This window comes from Selaginella moellendorffii, unplaced genomic scaffold (genome assembly GCF_000143415.4).
Source record: "Selaginella moellendorffii unplaced genomic scaffold, v1.0 SELMOscaffold_7, whole genome shotgun sequence".
Classification (NCBI taxonomy): Eukaryota; Viridiplantae; Streptophyta; class Lycopodiopsida; order Selaginellales; family Selaginellaceae; genus Selaginella; species Selaginella moellendorffii.
In genome coordinates this window covers 3,461,982-3,479,808 of record NW_003314268.1, presented here as the reverse complement: position 1 = coordinate 3,479,808, position 17,827 = coordinate 3,461,982, and the positions used below count along the sequence as shown (strand labels likewise).

Genomic DNA, 17,827 nt, shown 5'->3' with positions numbered 1-17,827 from the left:
TTACATAAGATATAATGTACAGTGATGTGATCTTTGATATTATCAAGTCTTGAATTATTTTGTTTCAGAAGAATTTGGGACTTAACAAAAGTCATCTTTTATTAGTTATAATATAAAATAAAATTACTTGATTTTAACATGCAAAAATCTCTTTCTTCCTATATTTGATTGAATGAAGTTCTAATTTTGTTGGCATATATGCTTAACCCATCTTTCAATCCCTTATATAGACTAAACATATATTGGTGGATAAGTTGCATCTTTTATTGATATATATTTCCTAAGGTGTCCTTGCATAATCCTTAAACCAACAACATATTTATGAAAACTAACTAATTGTAACAACTACCAGCCCATCTAAAATTTAAATCCCAAATCAAACATCTTGCAAAAACCATAATCTATAAAATAACAGAGTAAAACCCTTTCTTGTTAAAATATTATTATAGCTCTTTTGGTAAAATAATTTGTATATGGCTTTCATCAATTGCTCCAATTTGCATTTGATTAATAGAAGACTATTTGATACAAAACTTGCTAGAATTAATATTAATTCATTTATAAAATTACAATTTAACTTGTTATGCAATAATACCCTACACTTTACTTATTTGCTATTTTTTCAGATGATATTCTTATTTCAGGCAATAACAAGATTAGTCTCTACCAAAATAACCCTTCAAATCCTAGTATCTTTAATAAACAATCACTTAGATAGTCTTTCAAGAAACAAATTGAAATTTATTTTAGACTTTTATGAACTCATACCTCTAAAGAGTGACAATATTTCTTCCTTCTTACTTGCTTAACATCCATAATTGATAAATTATGCCACAACTTCAATAATATAAGATTGCAATTGGTAAGATCAAGAAACAAAACATTGATTTGATAGAACAAGAGGGTCGTAAATAGGAGTTTTTATTTGAAATCTATTCTTTGGAATTTCAATTGTCAAATCCTGTGATATTAATTAAGCAAGAAAACCACTAATAGAATAGGCAGGCAATAAGGTTTTTGGAAAGCTTTTTTCTCACCTTCACATCTTCTGGTATGAAGTTTTGCGTGCTTCTCTAGACAGCTTTCCTCAGAAGGCGCTCAAGAGCGGTTCTCTGAAAGTCCTCGATGTTTCACAAATCGTCCAACGGGACTTAACCCTGTCAACATGCTCAAGGTTTGTTCCACATTACATACTTAAAGATTCTTTTTCGTTTTCATAGGTTGGTTCCACAGCTCTTCGCATGGATCCTCACCACGCCATGCAAGTCGCATAAGGTTTGCCATTTTTTTTTTTGCTATTCTTTCCTTCTCCTAATGCCGTCGCTGAACAAGCCGCACCTGCTAATGGCGAAACCAACGCCAATGAGGAAAGATTACACACTGGAGAGTAAGTATTTCTCATTATCTACGTTGGCAATATTTATTTCGATAAGCTACTTACCAGGTACAAGTTTGCGGTGTACTAGGGGCGTGGTTGATCATGCTGGTTTTCAACTCGTTCTTGATTGTCCTTCCGGTCTCCGTTGGGCGTGCCATTGTCACTTCGTTATCTCGCCTTCCAATCACGAGGGGTGCACACTACAATGGCATGTCACACAGCTCCGGTAAAATGAGAATCTTCTGTCAGATCTGTATGCGTTTAATATCGGCTGCTCGTCATCTGGGCGGCAGCTGCAGCCGTCCATAGTAACTATTTGAGGTCGCATAAGTTCTCAAGTGGTCAGCCATTGTGTTGAAGAGTGTCCTCCTCCGTCCTCTCGCTATGGGTGCTACAACTTGTTCTCATGACTTGTCGACGATCAGGTGATTGTCATTCCCGTTCTTATTGGTTTGCTGTTTGAGCTTCTGGTGGTGGTGGCACTGCGAGTACCTGTGGATGAAAGCCCACTCCACTGATGCTTTCTGTTCTATACCACAAGCAATGGCAGGCCAGGCAACGCTGCCGATGGATTATCCCGGCTCCGCGGGAAGCCTTCGAAAGCGCCGAGGAAGAGAAACGTGGCTTCTCGGATGGGGAACGGCCGGGGCCGGGGCTGTTAGTCCTATTGCTCCCGCGGATCAAGCTTCAAGGCAGGAATGATTGTTTGTATACAAGTCAGAGATCTCATGGACACCCTTGGAGAGAGTGGTGGTCTCGTTAAGGAACTGCTGCTCGTCCAGGGCTCCAAAGTTGGCGGAGCTTTTGCTGCGTGTGATGGCAACCACGGTGCCGTCTTGCAAGTAATCCACCGCTTCCCAACTTGAACCCCTCGTTGAAGCCTTGGGTGGGTTGCAGCAACCCCTTGTACGAGTAGACGTGTCTTGCCTCGAAATCTCTGCGAGATGGGTTTCGGTTATTTTGCAGTCTGAACAGACATGTGCAGCAGCAGCCCAAGATAAGCAAGGAGCATACAGAATAAGCTGCACCACCTTGGAATACTCCACCTTGATTAGAACATAATATTGCCGCGATCTTTCTCTGAATGCCGGTGCAGGCAAGGGCAATTGGAGGCAGACACATCTAGGAACAACACATCGAGAATCTACGTACCAAGACACCTCTGATATGCATCGGCGATCCGGGACAAAGTCAGAGGCGCATTACTGTTTGGGGCTCCTGATCTCGAGCTTTCTCTCGGGGTAGAGAATGGTGAGGGAAGTTAGCATGAGAGTGTTGTAAAAGGGATCTTTTACTGACCAAATTGCTGACCAAAATTGTCCAGGCAATCCACCTCTTCACTCTGGCGGACAAAGATCTCTAGGGCAGTCGCGGAATGATTCTCCGTTGTCGCATCTCGTAATAGACTTGGTTCGTGTGATGCATTTGCCCTCTACTGCGAGCATTCTCTCCCAAGCTCGAAAGTCTGCCAGGCTCGATCGAATTACCGTTGAGCATAGGGAATGTTTCTTCCATACTCACCAAAGAGGAGCCATTGCCAGCGGAGAGTTCATGGCGGAGCTGGAGCTCGTTGTCCGCGATAGATCTGTGTCAGGTGAGGTGTGTGTGCCGTGAATGGCGACGAACAATCAATGATACGCTCACTCCCACCTCAGGGTCGCCCAATCCCTCTTTGTCAAGCCGGCTGAGAATTCCCAGCGCAGTGAGTGGCACTTCTTCCACCCCGGGGACATGATCATCGCCAGTGCCCTTGCCACCTTTGGTCTTTGAGCGGCCCTCCTCCATTTACGTCTGGTGCTACAGCGATCTCAACTCCTCCCCGAAGGGTCAGCAACTATACGTGCATGAGAGGGTTTTGCGTTGACAGGATCGCATGCGCTTTACATCTATGGCGAGTGGTCAGTGCGTGCATGCGGGAGAGATACTTTGCATGGAGACCAACATATAAAATGTGGGATGGCATACCAACTTAGTGTTGAGACCTACCTTCTGCTTCCTTCTGTTGGCGTATGATGCACTTCGGAGTCGATTCCAAGTGCTGGTCGAAGGTGGAGGCACCAGACTTGAAGGAAGTTCAAAAGCTTGCTTGGTTCTTTCGTTAATTTTTCTCTCTTTCTCTTTTTACTAGAAATTTTGGTTTCCAGCCAAAGACAGTGCTCAAATCTTTTCTTCTTATGCTCTTTGTTGCTTTGCATCAGCCACAAACTTGAGCAATTGAGTTGCATCGTATTTGAAACGCTGTTGCCTACTCCGACATAAAGGCTTTTCTTGATTCGATGGGAAGTTCTAAATAATTCAATATAGCTATGCATCAGCCTCCTTTGTTGCAAGAAGTAATCTGGGATGGAAAAACTGCTCGGGGGTGCTCCTGTTTCATCATCTTTTCTATAATAATTTACACACTGCTTTACTTCCGAGTATACAAACAATGATCCTCGCTATTCCTGCCTCAAAGCTTGATCCGCGGTAGCAATAGGACTAGCGGCCCCGGCCCCGTCCGCAGTAGCTTCCCCATCCGAGGAGCCACCTTTCTCTTCCTCCGCCGCCACTAGCGCTTTCGAAGGCTCGCCATAGTTGTGGAGCCTCTTGCCAATGAGATACCTGTCATCCCTGATCGCGTTGTGGACGTCGAGAAACAATTGCCTCAGCTGCCTCAGCCCATACCAGCCAGTTAGCAGCATCAGCGACCCGGCCCACGCGAACCGATAGACTGCCGAGTTGATGAGGATGGAGAGGCCCAGCGCTGGAAACAGTCCCCGAGCAGCGACATATGGGATGCTGAGAGCCGTCAGGAGCTTCACCAGCACCGGAGCTACAATCTCCTGGAAAACCCACCACCCGCGGAGCCGGGAGAATCCATCGGCTTTCACTTGCTCGAACTTTCGCCTCCAGCTCTCGTCCGTGAGGAGCGTCGCCTGGCCTGCCATTGCCTGTGGTATAGAACAAAGAGCGCAAAGGCATCAGTGGAGTGAGAAAGGAGAGAGCACAAATATAGCGTACCAGTCGAGTCCAGATTTTCAAGAGGACGAGTCCGAGAGCCCAGTCTTGATACAGCAAGAAGACGGGGCTTTCATCCACAGGCACTCGCAGTGGCACCACCACCAGAAGCTCAAACAGCAAACCAATAAGAACGGGAATGACAATCACCTGATCATCGACAAGTCATGAGAAGAAACAAGAACAATAGAAACAAAACTTACCCATAGCGAGAGGAGCACAACGCTCTTCGACACAATGGCTGACCACTTGAGAACTTGCATGAAAAGAACCCACATGTCATGCGTCCTCAAATAGTTTACTATGTAACGGACCGCTGCAGCTGCCGCCCAGATGACGAAACAGCCGATATTAAACGCATAGAGATCTGAAATAAGGAAATGTTAGATTTCTCATTTTACCGGAGCTGTGCGACATACCATTGCAGTTTGCACCCCTCGTGATTGGAAGGCGAGAGAACGAGGTGACAATGGCACGCCCAACGGAAACCGGAAGGACAATCAAGGACGAGTTGAAAACCAGCATCGTCAACCACGCCCCGAGCAGAAGCAAAACAATGCGCACCGCGAACTTGTACCTGGTAACAGCAGTTTATCGAAATGAATCCTGCCAACGTAGATAATGAGAAATACTTACTCTCCAGTGTCTAATCTTTCCTCGTCGGCGTTGGTTTCGCCATTAGCAGCTGGTGGTGGTGCGGCTTGTTCAGCAACGGCATTCCCATTTCCTCTATTTGTGTCCTCCGGACGAGGAAGGAGGTACTCGTAAAGATCGAGAGCCTTGCCCACAACTGAAAACCAGTAGAATAGAACAGCCTTGATGGTCGCTCTTGGGCGGAAGTGTTCGAGAGCGAACGGTATGCATATGTGAAACAAGAGCATGTCGGCAGGGAGCTCAGTAAACGGATCCGACACTCTGCAGGAGAATAGCGTTCAGTTGAAGATAGATCAAACTTATGATACAGCTTTACCTTATGTCCAGAGGAAAAACGGAAAAAGCTAAATGCGTGGCCACTTGAACCGGAACAAACACCAGTAAAACAATCAAGCTTCCATACACGACCACAGAGAGAAGTACTCTTCTAGCGTGCTTATGAAGCGGATCGTCAATCAAGTCGCGGAAAGGATTGTAATTTGGATCCGCCGGGTCACGCAAGAAATATAGGACCCCAGGGCGGAGAACCTGAAACTTAAAACCATTAGCATGAACTAGAAAACCCGGAAAAAATAGCAACTCACCTCGCGCAACAAGCTCACAAAAATGCTTATCTGTAGCATGTAAAATATGCCGACCAGCCAATGCAGAAGAGAGCTGGTAAGGGGTGAGGCCCAGAAGAATGCAACTCGCTGTGCAAAGGACACCTTTAGCATAGCCAAGGTGCAAACGTCGAGCCACCATCCGCAAACCAAAGGAAAGACGCCGAGCTCGATGACCAGAAGGAAAGCAACCTTGAGCATCGTCGCCACATACCTCACGCAACCGATAATATGTCGGAACAAAGAAGGGGCAGCCTCGGCTACTGACACCACCCCGCGAATTCGTCCGACCATAAGTGGCTCACCCCTTCCATAGCGGACGAGAAGTATCAAGCCGAGATAGAAGCTCAGCAGAAGAAAGATGACTCCATAGCCAACCGCAACGGTTGCTGCGTCGGAGAGCTGGATCGCAGTTACGAACACCTCGGCCATAGCATCGTAAACCGCAACAGCCTTGGCCACAACCTCCACTGGTCCTTCTGAGCGAGCAGGAGCTTTGCCAAGATTTAATACCGAGAGAAAGATACGGCCGATGGTAAACGGAACAAACGCAACTATTCCCAGGAAAATGGCATTGCTTGCTAGAACCTGAAGAAGAAGAAACAAAAGAAGTGTAAGCAAAGGAGAGCTTGGACTAGAAGAAACAACTTACAGTGACCGCATTCTCGATCAAATGGTGGATCGGTCCCTGCATTCCAACGAGCTCGTCGAAAGGAACATCCTCAGCACCATCTGGATCGTCGGCTTCAAACATCTGTTCCACGTGAGCTTCTATCCGCGCTGCGACGTTCTCAGCGTTCCTCCTGATGATCTCGCCAGCTCCAGCGGCTAGTCCCTGTCCCTGCCCAGCACCGCCATCGCCGTTCGCGGGAGGAGCTTGCTGCTGCCTATCAGCCTCCTGGCCAGCCACCTCCCGGATGTGTCTAAAGTACTCTCGCAGCGACGTTGCTCCAAGAAATATAAAGACGATCCCGGCCGAGATGAGGAAGCCATTCAAGCAGTCGGCGAAGAGGAAGGCCGGCGTGAGGAAGCGGGTGACGAAGAGCTTCTGGGCATCACCGAGGCCTCTCACGAAAGTCATCCTCCAAATCCAGAAGGTGGTGAAAGGGATGAAGAGCAGCCACACCGACAAGACGAGCACGAGCCTGGAGAAGAATCGCAGGCCCCTCCCGGCCTTGGCGACCATGCCATAGACGAGCTCGGTCACTGGGAGGCGCGTTGGAGCGTCCTCGGCATAGACCGGGGAGAAAGAGAACTGGTGCTTGCAAACCTGTGAAGAACGCGATAAATCTTGTGACTTGGAAGAAATTTCTCTTCTTCTTCTAGGCTAGACACAAACCTCGCATTGCTTGGCATTGCTGTGATTGAGCCACTGCAACAGGCACTCTTGATGCACGTACTTGATGCTGCCGCTGCAAGCGCAAGGATAGTAGAGTGGCGATCCATCCTCGCCCGATGTCCTGCAAATCCGGCAGACATCCTCCTCATCCTCAGCCGCGGCGGCGCCAGCGCCGCGATTCTCAGCTTCAATCCGAGAAGCGCTGCTCTCGATCTCCATCTCCATCTCCTTCTCGGGCAGCTCGATCGATTTCTCCAAACCCTAGCTAAGAGAGAATATTCCTTAAATTTGCCTGACGGACAATGGCGGAATCTTCTTTAACGTCTGTCGCATCTTTCTTTTACTTGCATTTGAATAGCCCGCCTTCTACACATTTGCATGCGCTTCGATAGGGTTTTCAGTGTAGTGGATTGGCGATTGAGCTAGACAAGGCGATGGCGCTAGCGATGGCGCTGCCCTGGTATGTGTGATTTCTTCCAAATGCAGCGCTTCTCTGATCGATGATCGCGGCCTTGTCGATACCGGCGTCCTCTTAGATCCGATTGTGTCACTGCGGCACAAGCATCGCCTCTCCGGTTCATAATCTCCGCACAAGCATCGGCTCTGCGGTTCATAATCTCCAGAATCTTGGAAGTTTTCTCACGATTCTCCGTCTGTCGCAGCTTGAATCGCGTGAAATCAAGGACCTTTCGACGACTCCCTGTATACGCCATGGGAACCTGGTCGTTCTTCCTCGCTATCGTACTCGCGAGCTTGTTCTCGTCGGCGGCTGAGCCAGGTTTGCTTTCTTCTCAGATGAATGGGCACTCTGTCTTATTTCTTTGTGCGTGTGTAGTGTCAGGTTTTCGAGAGCTCATAGTCGATTCGCCTCTTTACCTCACGTCCGCGAACTGCTCTTCGTTTGAGGAGAATAGAAGCAAGGCGTACTGCGCTCGCTTACGCGTTCTCGGACACTCGAAACAGATGCTGGATTTCGCCAAGTCCAGGATTATAAAGCTAGAAGAGGTCAACGCTACGTACTTTCCCACAATCAAAGGAGCATGCGCAGTGTGGTACGTGGGATTTCTACGTATCATCGATCAAATGCTAACAGAACATTCTCTTTGTAGGGGGGGCAATGACTCGGATATCTGCCGATGCCCATACGGAAACTTGACGCCTGCGAAGAATCGATCTCTCTGGACTGGGCGCTATACAACAGTTGAATCCTATTTCTTGGACATCAAACTGGCGGAGTCACGGAATCTCGTCCGTGTTACAGCGACCGAAGGTCAGCCTACATTTTTATTTCTTTTTGCTTGTAACAGTTGTAGCATGGTCAGAGTTCCATACCGCTCGAGTAGTCTTTCTTATACTTGGGATGGCGTTGCTGCTTCTGTCGACGATACTCAGTTCATGGGTTCCGCTATATTACACCAGCGCGATGAGCATCAGCATATTTTTTGTTGTGTTCTTCATTTTCCAGCAGGTACCGTTTGCGAGTTTCTTGAAAGTTTTGATGTAACTCTGTGTTTAAGGCTACGAGACGGTCTGGAACTGCGTTTCTGGTAAGCATACTGTTAAGTTTACAAGCTGACAAAAGCTTACGCTCAACAGTGGAGCTTCAGCTCAATTCGAACAATATATGGCGGCGCTTTCTTCCTCTTCATCCTCAGATATGAGATATTTGAAGGAATGTGGCGCGCGGTAAGCCTTTGGCGCGGTCCTGACTTGTCGTTGTTTCATTCTTGTTTCCATATAGGTGTTTTTGTTCTCTATCCTGGGAGTGTTTCTATTTGGCGCCTGGCTCGGCTACTGTGCAGTCCGCAAGTTCGTTTTAACTCCAGACGGGGAAGTTGATATTGGAACTGTTTACTTTGTTACATGGGCCATACGAATGGCCGGGACGGTCGCGCTTTCTCAGGTCGTATCCGCGCTGTCGGTTGTCCCTTCTGACTTTGTCTGTACAGAGCGCACCCCTCCCCATGGTCATACCGATAATCCCACTAGGCTGGCTTGCATCCTGGTTTGCAGACATAATGTTCACGACCGCAGGCATTACCGGAAGAAACCAACCTGCAGGCCACGGTGTTGATCACGGTAAGTAGGGTCTGTTCAACTCGCGAGCTCTATTTAAGACGTGCGACTGCAGAGAAACCAAGAACTCCACGAGGTCGGCAGGATGGTAGAAGTCCCGGAAGTTCCAGAGGTCGGCAGGACGGTAGAAGCCCCGGAAGTTCGAGAGGTCGCTCGGTTACTCCCACTGGAAGTCCTTCGACCAACGAGGCACTGAAGAGGTTGCTCGCGTCACCGGAGTTTGCGGCCTGGGCCAAGGCTGGTTCTCCAACCAGTGAGCCGGAAAAAGAGGAGCAAGAAGAAGAACAGGCGACGACAGGGCTGCTAGGAAAGCTGCGCTCAACACGGCGACGCTTGATTTGATGAAGGTAACACTCCTCCATCGCAGCCCGATCCTCAACCCCCGAGCTTTTTGATCGATGCTAGGCTCAACACTCGAAGATTTTGTGAACCGCGAAAAATTTAGTCGAATAAAATTGAAAGAATCGCGAGCGGCAGGATTCGAACCTGCGCGGACCGATAACCGGCACGCTCATATTTAGGGGTTTGATTAAAACCGAATATTTCAAGAATCTACGCAGAGAAATTTTTTCGTGAGCGGCAGGATTCGAACCTGCGCGGGCAGAGCAGCCATGCCCGATAACCACTCCGGCACGCTCACGTTACGCATATATTAAATTTGCTAAGATATAGAATGTACACTTCAGCATCATCGCGACTTGTATACATACGTAATCGATTTTCTCAGGCAAGCTGATTTTTTTTCTCATATTTTGATTTTTTGTCTTCATAGCGCAAGTATCTCAGTCTCGTTTCTCTTCATTCTTTGACGCTTTTCTTCTTCTCAGAACGAAAAGAAAGAGCTTCACTAACATTCAGCTAGTTCAACATTATTTCTTCATGGAAATTCTTTCTTTTCTTCTTTCTTGCCGATCACCTAACGATCGCTGGAACGCAAGAGCGATGGATCGACCAAGGCGGTGAAGCGCCGTTCCAGGAGCTTCTCTTCTCTCGATTCGTCATGGACGCGGATTCTTTGCGGATGATGCGCAAGATGGTATCGTCGGGGCAGTGTACGATCCCCATAATGTGTTCTGATAGCCGTCGATCTAAAACCTCATCGGGCTTGTCCAGAGGAATAAAGACGAGATCGAAGCGCAAGCTCATCTTGAGGTTCTCATTGACCGTTTTGCTCGACTGTAAGAAGTGATGCCAACAATTGGCGGCAGCAAGAACAGGAGCTGTCGCCCAACAAGACCAGCTTTTGCAACGGACACGCTTTGCCGTTCCATTGCCTCCAATAGAGGCTTGAAAAAAGAGAATGAAGACACATAAGATGAACTCGGCCCCTGGATTGGCACCGGAAAAACTCCACCAGATCGCCAGAGAGCTTCGATCTTCCGGATCGTAGCTCACTCCTGCGAAGTAGAGCCGCCAGTCGAGCTGCGAGATACATTTTCCAACAACGAATGCCACGTGATATTAAATGCTTATGTTTAGGGCGTTACGTCATAGGGTTGCTTTTGTCAAAGGTTACATTGAAAGGAAAGCAAGGAAGAGGGGGAGAACAAGAGTAAGTCTGTGGAAGGCTCGCTCTCTCTTCTTAGCAGAGTTCCATTAGTGAAATGGCTCTTTCTTTTGCTTTGACTTATCAGAGCTTTTTTTCCTAGTGAAAGGTGCTGGCTGCTTTCCCACGAAAGCAAAAGCAGCAAAGATCGACAAGGCAAAGGCCGAGGGAGCTGCATCCTCAAGTCACATATGGGGAAAAACTAATCCACTGAAGTTTCCTGCTTATTTGTACACAAAGGGTGTGTTCAAGGCGAACCACCCTTTGATTAAGGTGGGCAAGCGGTAAACAAAGTTGGCTGCTTCATAATACTTGTTGTAATGCTTGTAGATTGTCAGCGGAGAGGAACTAATGCCGGCATTTGACAAGTTTGCGCTGCCGCTGCTGGTGGATGCGCAAGTCAGACGAGCGGCTATTTTCTTGTGCTCTACAGAATTTACTCGATTCTATAAGTATGTTCTTTAGCTATGTTTCTCGTGAGTGCAGTAACGATCTTTTTTGGTTTCTTACCCAGACTTTACGGAAAGGCATCCAATGAAAAACAACTAACAGAGTTCCACCATTCTTTGGTCAGAGAACTGGAGAAGCTCACAATACCATCGGGCCAGACACTGAAGAAACTTGAGGGAGATCAATTGCTGTACGAGAGCCTAACGGGGAAAAAGAGGAAGCGTACAGATCCGTTGGACATTGCAAGCTTTTCAGACCAGCTGGACATGTTGTTGCAGGTGGCTGAGGAAAGAATTTCACAGGATTTGAAGGGGGAACTAGATTTTGACCTTGATCCTGAGCATGCTCCAGTAATAGGAGAAGATGGTGAAGAATCGAGGGGCGCTGCGGACCTCAAAGTGTACGTGCTGGTGAACAAGCTGCAAGAAGTAAGCCATCTGAATTGCATGTATAATCATTCTGACGTATGTTTTGTTTGACTCTAGCTTGTGAAGAAGTTAGTTGCGATTATAGAGTTCAAGTTCACAGACGAAAAACAGGCAGGCTTCCAGGGCGCCTGCTATGCTTGCAAAGAAGCTCCCATCAATATGCACAACTCCCAGACGAATCCCATTTACGTACTCTGTTTCTCCGAGCGCTGGAAACGTTCCATCCTACATTTGCGGGGAGAAGTTTCTGTAAAGAATGGCACACTCGATCGCAGTTCCCTTCCAGGTACTTACTATACTGAGAAAGTTGTTTCCTAGCAATGTGTTTGTACAGCTTTTAGGAAGACCGAGAAGATGATGGGTTTCAAGGACCCAATTCCCGAAGAGGAGCTTGTGGAAATGTTGCAGGAACGCACTGCTTTCTTCCAGCGGAAATATTCTCAAGCCCCACAGTCGCTCTACCCTGACAATATGTACCTTGTTGGGACGCTTTACACCTCCGACGAGGCAAGTATTTCTGAAGTTTTAAATGATTGATTTAACTTACGCCTTTGGCATTCTGAGGAAGTGGCATGAACTTCCTCGGAATGAGTTGTTTGGTGGTGGCAGTCCAGACACACACCGTCTCTATGAGGGACTTTTACGTATCATCATTGGAGATGCGGTGCTCAAATGGAGTAAGGAAATGCTTAACAAAGTTGTAGAAGCAAGGGAATCAATACGTATGGAGGAGCGAGTTTTGCACACAGGTACCATGCGTAAGATTTTAAGAAAATTTATTGCCTTTGAAATTTGTGGTTTTACTTTTTAGGATTTATGGACAGATGAGAACCAGAAACAACACAACTTGAGACTGTAAAGTTGAGAGTCGCATATGTATACATGTGGAGGACAGAGCTATACTAACATGTTTCCATACAACTAACTATGATTGCAGAGACTGGTGGTGACAATAGGATGAAAGGTTGAATTGATTGCTTCAAGTGGTTGAAAATTGCTTCGGAATTTTGGTCGACCAAAAGATAATACCAACGATTCCCTCGCTCCGAGGATGGAGAGTAGCTCCACAACCTCGGCAACTAACACCAGCTCCTCTTGACGTGATAATGAAGCACAGTTGAGACGCATGAACGAAAACCTCAACTTAGAACGATAGAATTAAAATAAGCAGGAAAAGAGGTCATCACACAGCACCATCCGCTTGTCTTCTTCTACCAATCTGATCGGGCATGCCGGCTGTGACCTGCCTGTGGTGCCAATTTCATTTGGAGAGCAAGATGTCTAGTCAACGAGGCAATTCCTTCATGGGGCCAAAGAATGAGCTTGTTTGTCGCAGTTCATTGAGCAGAGCATGAATTTACGTTGTCAATATTCAGGACTAAAGATCCAGTACATTGAAACAAAGTTTAAATCAATTTGAAGAAATGCAGATCCTTAGATCCTTTTAAATACTATTTTAGGTTTCTTGTGCAAGGAGCGCCAAGACTTCCAAAACGTTGAGTTGGTGCCAAAAGGCTTCTATGAGATCGCCAGCTCAAAAGCACAACAAACGTAAGAGCTAACCTCAGCATAAAAACACTAGTTAATTAGTTGTTGCTTGCATGACGTTCATGACACAAATCACTCACATGAGCCTTGTGCTAGTAAAAGCACACGTTTGCATGGCTAGTCAAGATTTGAATTTCCAGAGGTTGTATCTCCTTTCTGATGAGAAAATGAGTGTTCATACCTTGTGCTCATGAGTTTGTATTTGGAAAGCTCTCTCGTATAAGCTCCTCCCCAGTTCCTGTTCGCCTACATTCCAATCCAGATGCTCGCAAGTGCGAGAATTGGTCCTGAGTTCCCTGGCTCCAGATCGAGCACAAGCTCCCCACACTCCGCCGCCGGGCACGAATGGCTCCGCTAGATCGATCGCCCCAGGAGATCCACCGCGCAGCACCAGTGATCGCACGAACTCTTGATCCCATAGACCCAGCTCCCCGGCGTGACTGATCATCACGACGCGGTCGGGGATCACGCCCGACAGCTCCATGCTCCAGCGCGGGATGCCCGATCCGCGGTCGACGCCACGACCGTCCTTGACCGGTCGGCGAACGCCGTTGTACGCCTCCCAGGCGCGGTCGATCCGCCCGTTCTGGGATCATGGCGCACGCGAGTGGATCCTCCTTGTCCGGGATCTCCCGGAAGAGCGATTCGGCCATGGCGTTCTCCGCGGCCGCCGCGAGGAGGCCGCTCCGATTGGGCATCCTGGCGAGTTCGTCCCTGGCTCGATCGAACTCGTTACTTGTCCAGATGCAGAAGCGCGGCCCACGAGACAAGATCGTGCGTGGGCATGGCGTCGAAGCATCTCTTCACCCCATCGCGATCGCAGCGCTGTGGAGCATCGCGGCAGCGTCGGGCATGGAGTCAAAAGACCATCTCGCGAATTCCCTGGAGCATCGAGTTTGCGGCAACATGGTTGTGCTTCGGCAAACACCGCCTTTGATCCGGGCATACGATTGGTGCAGCGCTGTCCAGCGATCCACGCTCGCTGTAAAAGCCAGCGCTTGCTCGGTCTGGCCGCCAGCGCCATAGCAAAGAATGAGCCCGGGCCACGACTCTTTCGTGCGATCGATTTTGCCCGACTTTGGCAAACTCTTGGACCATCAAATTTCCAGAGACATGCGGCAAATAACAATTTGCTATGCTGATTTGGCCGTCTTGGCAGAAAGCTGTGATCATTGTGTTCCAGGAAAGCACATCCTCGGCACCACCACCACAAAGCCAAGCATCGAGGTGGTGTGCCGAGGATGTGCCGAGGATGGGGAGAAGATGATCTCTCCTAGAGTGCCATCAAGAGCATCGAGGTGTCGGACCTGAGGGAGGTGGTCATCTTCGCGGCGTCGGGAGCCACTTGCTTCCGGAGCTTCCACTGTGCAGCAAAGCTCATGACTTTCGTTTCTTCCAGGTTTTTTGCTCGAGGAAAGTGTCGCTATGGCAATGCATGCCGACGGGGTGGGGTCCTTCTTGCAACTCGCGGTGGTGGTTTCAGAACTTGCGTCTCCACCGCAACCGCGGTGACTGGGAAAGATTTGGCGAGTGGCAATGGTGGTCTTGGAGGTGTGTCCACGCCAAGCGCAGCTATCGTGAAGGATCTGAGTGGCAGCGCGGGCAAAGCCCCGATACATTACGATTAATAATGTGATATCCCATTATTACCCTGGCGCTGTTGAAGAATACGTCGTTTTCCAATGAAGTTTAGAGCATGGAAATGCTGATCTTTCTTCCGGCTTCGCTATGACAATCAGGCCGGTTTAAACGAAGCTCCAAAGTTTTGTTTCCGCGAGGAATGCTTCGCAGTGATTTCTACAGCTCTAGAAACAGTGTTTTCTTCTTCTCTAATATACCTTGCTGTTGCCAGGCCATGGAATAGTCCAGCTCTGGAAAAGTCCGTTGTCCATGTTGACGTGTAACTCTTAACCAAAGCATCGTTCAGGCAGAGGTAAATTTTGCAGTTCTAAAATCGTTACAATCGTTTTATTGATTCACGTTCTCCACACACAGGTGGTAATAACAAATCCACAGACGGTAACTCAAGATGGCCGGTAAGTGATGAGATTGGGAACCTTAATGTAAAGGTAGTCGCGGTACAAGCCTTGGAGCTTCATGGTGATAAACGCCTTCCAGTTGACAGTAGCACCAAGCCACAGGCTTCGGGCATGGCATCCGGGCGGTAGCATGGCATCCACCTCGGCTCTCACAAACTCCCAACCTTTGGCGTTGTAGTGGACGCTCAGCGCCCGTGCGAGACGATGGAGATGGCACTGGATGATCGTGTGAAAGGCCAGGTTGTGAACTTCGTCGATTGTCTCAGCAAGCTGAGAGCAGTTCTCCGCATCCCACACGTCGAGCTCGAGGCCAGTGGTCTCGAACAGAGTTTGTTGGTGGGCTTTGATACCGCCCAAGTCGCGGACCGTGAAACCCACGAGCTCCCACTCTCCAGCGACAGCTGCGGGACGGAACCGTGCCAGAACGTTTTGGAGATGGGCCTCGAAACTCACTCCGTGTTTCAGCAGCGGTGGAAGGAATGCCCGGAGGAAGAGCCGGGCGTAGTTCTGGAAGAAGAGCTCCTTCTTCTCGAGGGAGTCGAGGTGGAACAGGGTGTTGACGACGAAGTCATCGCTCCTCGAGGGATATCGCTCAGTGAGAGCGGCAGATAGCACGACTCTCTCGCCTCGGGCTCGGGTGGTGGCCAGGTGCTGGGGGTCCTGCCGGATCACGCAGCTCAGGTTTTTGGCGACGTCGGGATCCGGGTGATTGGAAACAACGCTGGCGAGCTCGTGAGCAACCTCGAGCAGGTCGTTGTCCTCGATGATCTTGTCAGCAACGGGCTTGAAAGCTGGGCCGATGTGAGTCGTCCACGGTGTGATAGTCCGGGTGGCCGAGCTGATCTTCACACCGATTGGGAGCTTGAGATTGAAGGCGGGGAGCTCGTCCACGACCACTGTTCTCACTGAGGCTTGAGCTCGGGCTTTGCAAGTGAAAGGAAGGTGGCGAGCGTGAGGAAAGTGGAGCAGCACGCTCGGGACTTGGACGTGGTGGACAGGCATGACGAGCTCGTCGCAGGAATCCATGAAAACGTTGGCCCTGGTGGAGGAGATCTGGACGAGAGGCGCTACAAGCTTCTCAAAGTCGCCACGGACAGTGAGCTTGGATCGTGGAACCGCGAAGAAATGGATCTTGGGGGCCGATAGGTCGTTGTTCCAGGGATCGATGGGCAAAGTTGGAGGGACGTGAAACCTCGACTTGTGCATGGGATGGGTTGCGTGGCCTTCAACAATGAGCTGCTCCCACTGCGTCGAATCGGTGGTGTGCTCGAGTTCTGGCGGAGCTCGTCCCTGGTGGTGGCTGTAAGCGGCCGCCTGGTGTGACACCGAGTTCTCCATCTCTTGAGTGATCTGCTCCACCAGCGCAGCGCTCAAGGCCGGGTTCCATTCTTGGAGCTGCGTGGTGACGGTCCGGACGTCTGCGGGCACGTACTCGACAGGTCGATCGACTTGCAGCTGCTGGACGGGGAAGCCAATCTCGTCCGGGTCGAGCAAAGTTACTGGAAGAATCTCCGCGGGCTCGCCGCCGAGCTGTGGAGGCTTTTGGACCGGGGGAAGCTCTCGAAGTGGCACGAGAAAGCTACCGTGCTTGAGTAGCTCGAACGCTTCGGAGGCGGCGGAGATGCACATCCAGTGCTTGCGGTGCTTGGGAGGGACGGGAGCCGCGAGCCTGGCTGGGAGAGATTCGGCGTGGAGCACCAGGTACGCTTTCACGAACTTCTCATTGACGAGGCAGGCGAGCAAGCGTGCTAGTACCGCGTTCTTGGCCTCGGTCTGGAACTTGCTAACTTCCATGCTTCCTTGATTTTCTTTTTCTTTCAGGAATGCGAGCTTTCAAAGAAAGGAGCTACGCGTGTGCTTGTTCCTGGAAAGCAAGCAAGCAAAGCAAACTCGTTACTCAACTGAGAACTACACTCGTAGGAGGTGGCGTTTTTTCGCCTGGTGCTAGAGGAATCGCGGAAAAGGACGCGAGGCCGAGAAGAGATATGGAGAGAGCACAAGTTTGTTTCGGCAATAAAGAGCGCCATCGCTTATGTACTGCGCGCATGATTGGAGGCGTGGAACGAGTCCATGCCAAGGATGTGGTGTGTGACGCATCGGGCACGAGTTCTCTCGAGCAGGACATACTTTGGGGAGGGAGAAGACATGATTTGCGATGAATCACAGAGTTATGGCGATGATCTTGTGGTCGCGCTGGAAGTTGAGATACGAGGAGATAGATTATGAGGTACAAGAGAAAGGGTCATTGATACGGTGCAATTGGACAAACATCCCTGAGAATGTGGGAGTTAGTAACTGGGGCAAGAGATGCGTACACCAGGCACGAGCTTGTCTCGAGCGGGGTGTACTCGGGGTAGTGGGTCGGTTCGTATTATATATATTTGGAGATATGCAGCGAAGATTGGATTTTCAGTATATATTAGAATATGGCCTTTTTGTTTTTCTTGATTATAATTTCCAAACATTTGTTTTAAAACTCCAGAATTTTTGTGTAAATCAATTCGGCTTTCCAGATTTTAATATGAAAAAATATGTTAAATATTCTGGGATATTTTACCATTTAACAGTTATTTAAATTAATTTTGTGTTTATAATTTATAAACTTTCCTAAACACTTTTTAGTGTATTCTAATTTAAACACTATTGTAATTATAAACTTCCATTTGATATTAAGTAAACCAAACATGATCGTTATAAACTATGTATCTAATTTAGATTAGCATTGTTATTTTGATTTACTACAAATACAAAGCTATAAACACTCATCCAG

At 48.7% G+C, this 17,827-nt stretch overlaps 1 protein-coding gene across 1 annotated transcript; it reads right to left on the bottom strand.

Annotated features, from left to right (window-relative positions):
- Positions 1-3,532: 3,532 nt before the first annotated feature.
- LOC9634343 (probable E3 ubiquitin ligase SUD1) lies at positions 3,533-7,219 on the bottom strand. Its single transcript, XM_024671384.1, has 9 exons — positions 6,971-7,219; positions 6,284-6,901; positions 5,614-6,219; positions 5,346-5,557; positions 5,012-5,290; positions 4,795-4,952; positions 4,579-4,742; positions 4,379-4,525; positions 3,533-4,308 (listed from the first exon to the last, which is right to left on the bottom strand). Exons 1-9 carry the CDS (start codon positions 7,193-7,195, stop codon positions 3,817-3,819), a joined length of 2,901 nt encoding a protein of 966 aa, XP_024527152.1. The 5' UTR covers positions 7,196-7,219; the 3' UTR covers positions 3,533-3,816.
- Positions 7,220-17,827: the final 10,608 nt, after the last annotated feature.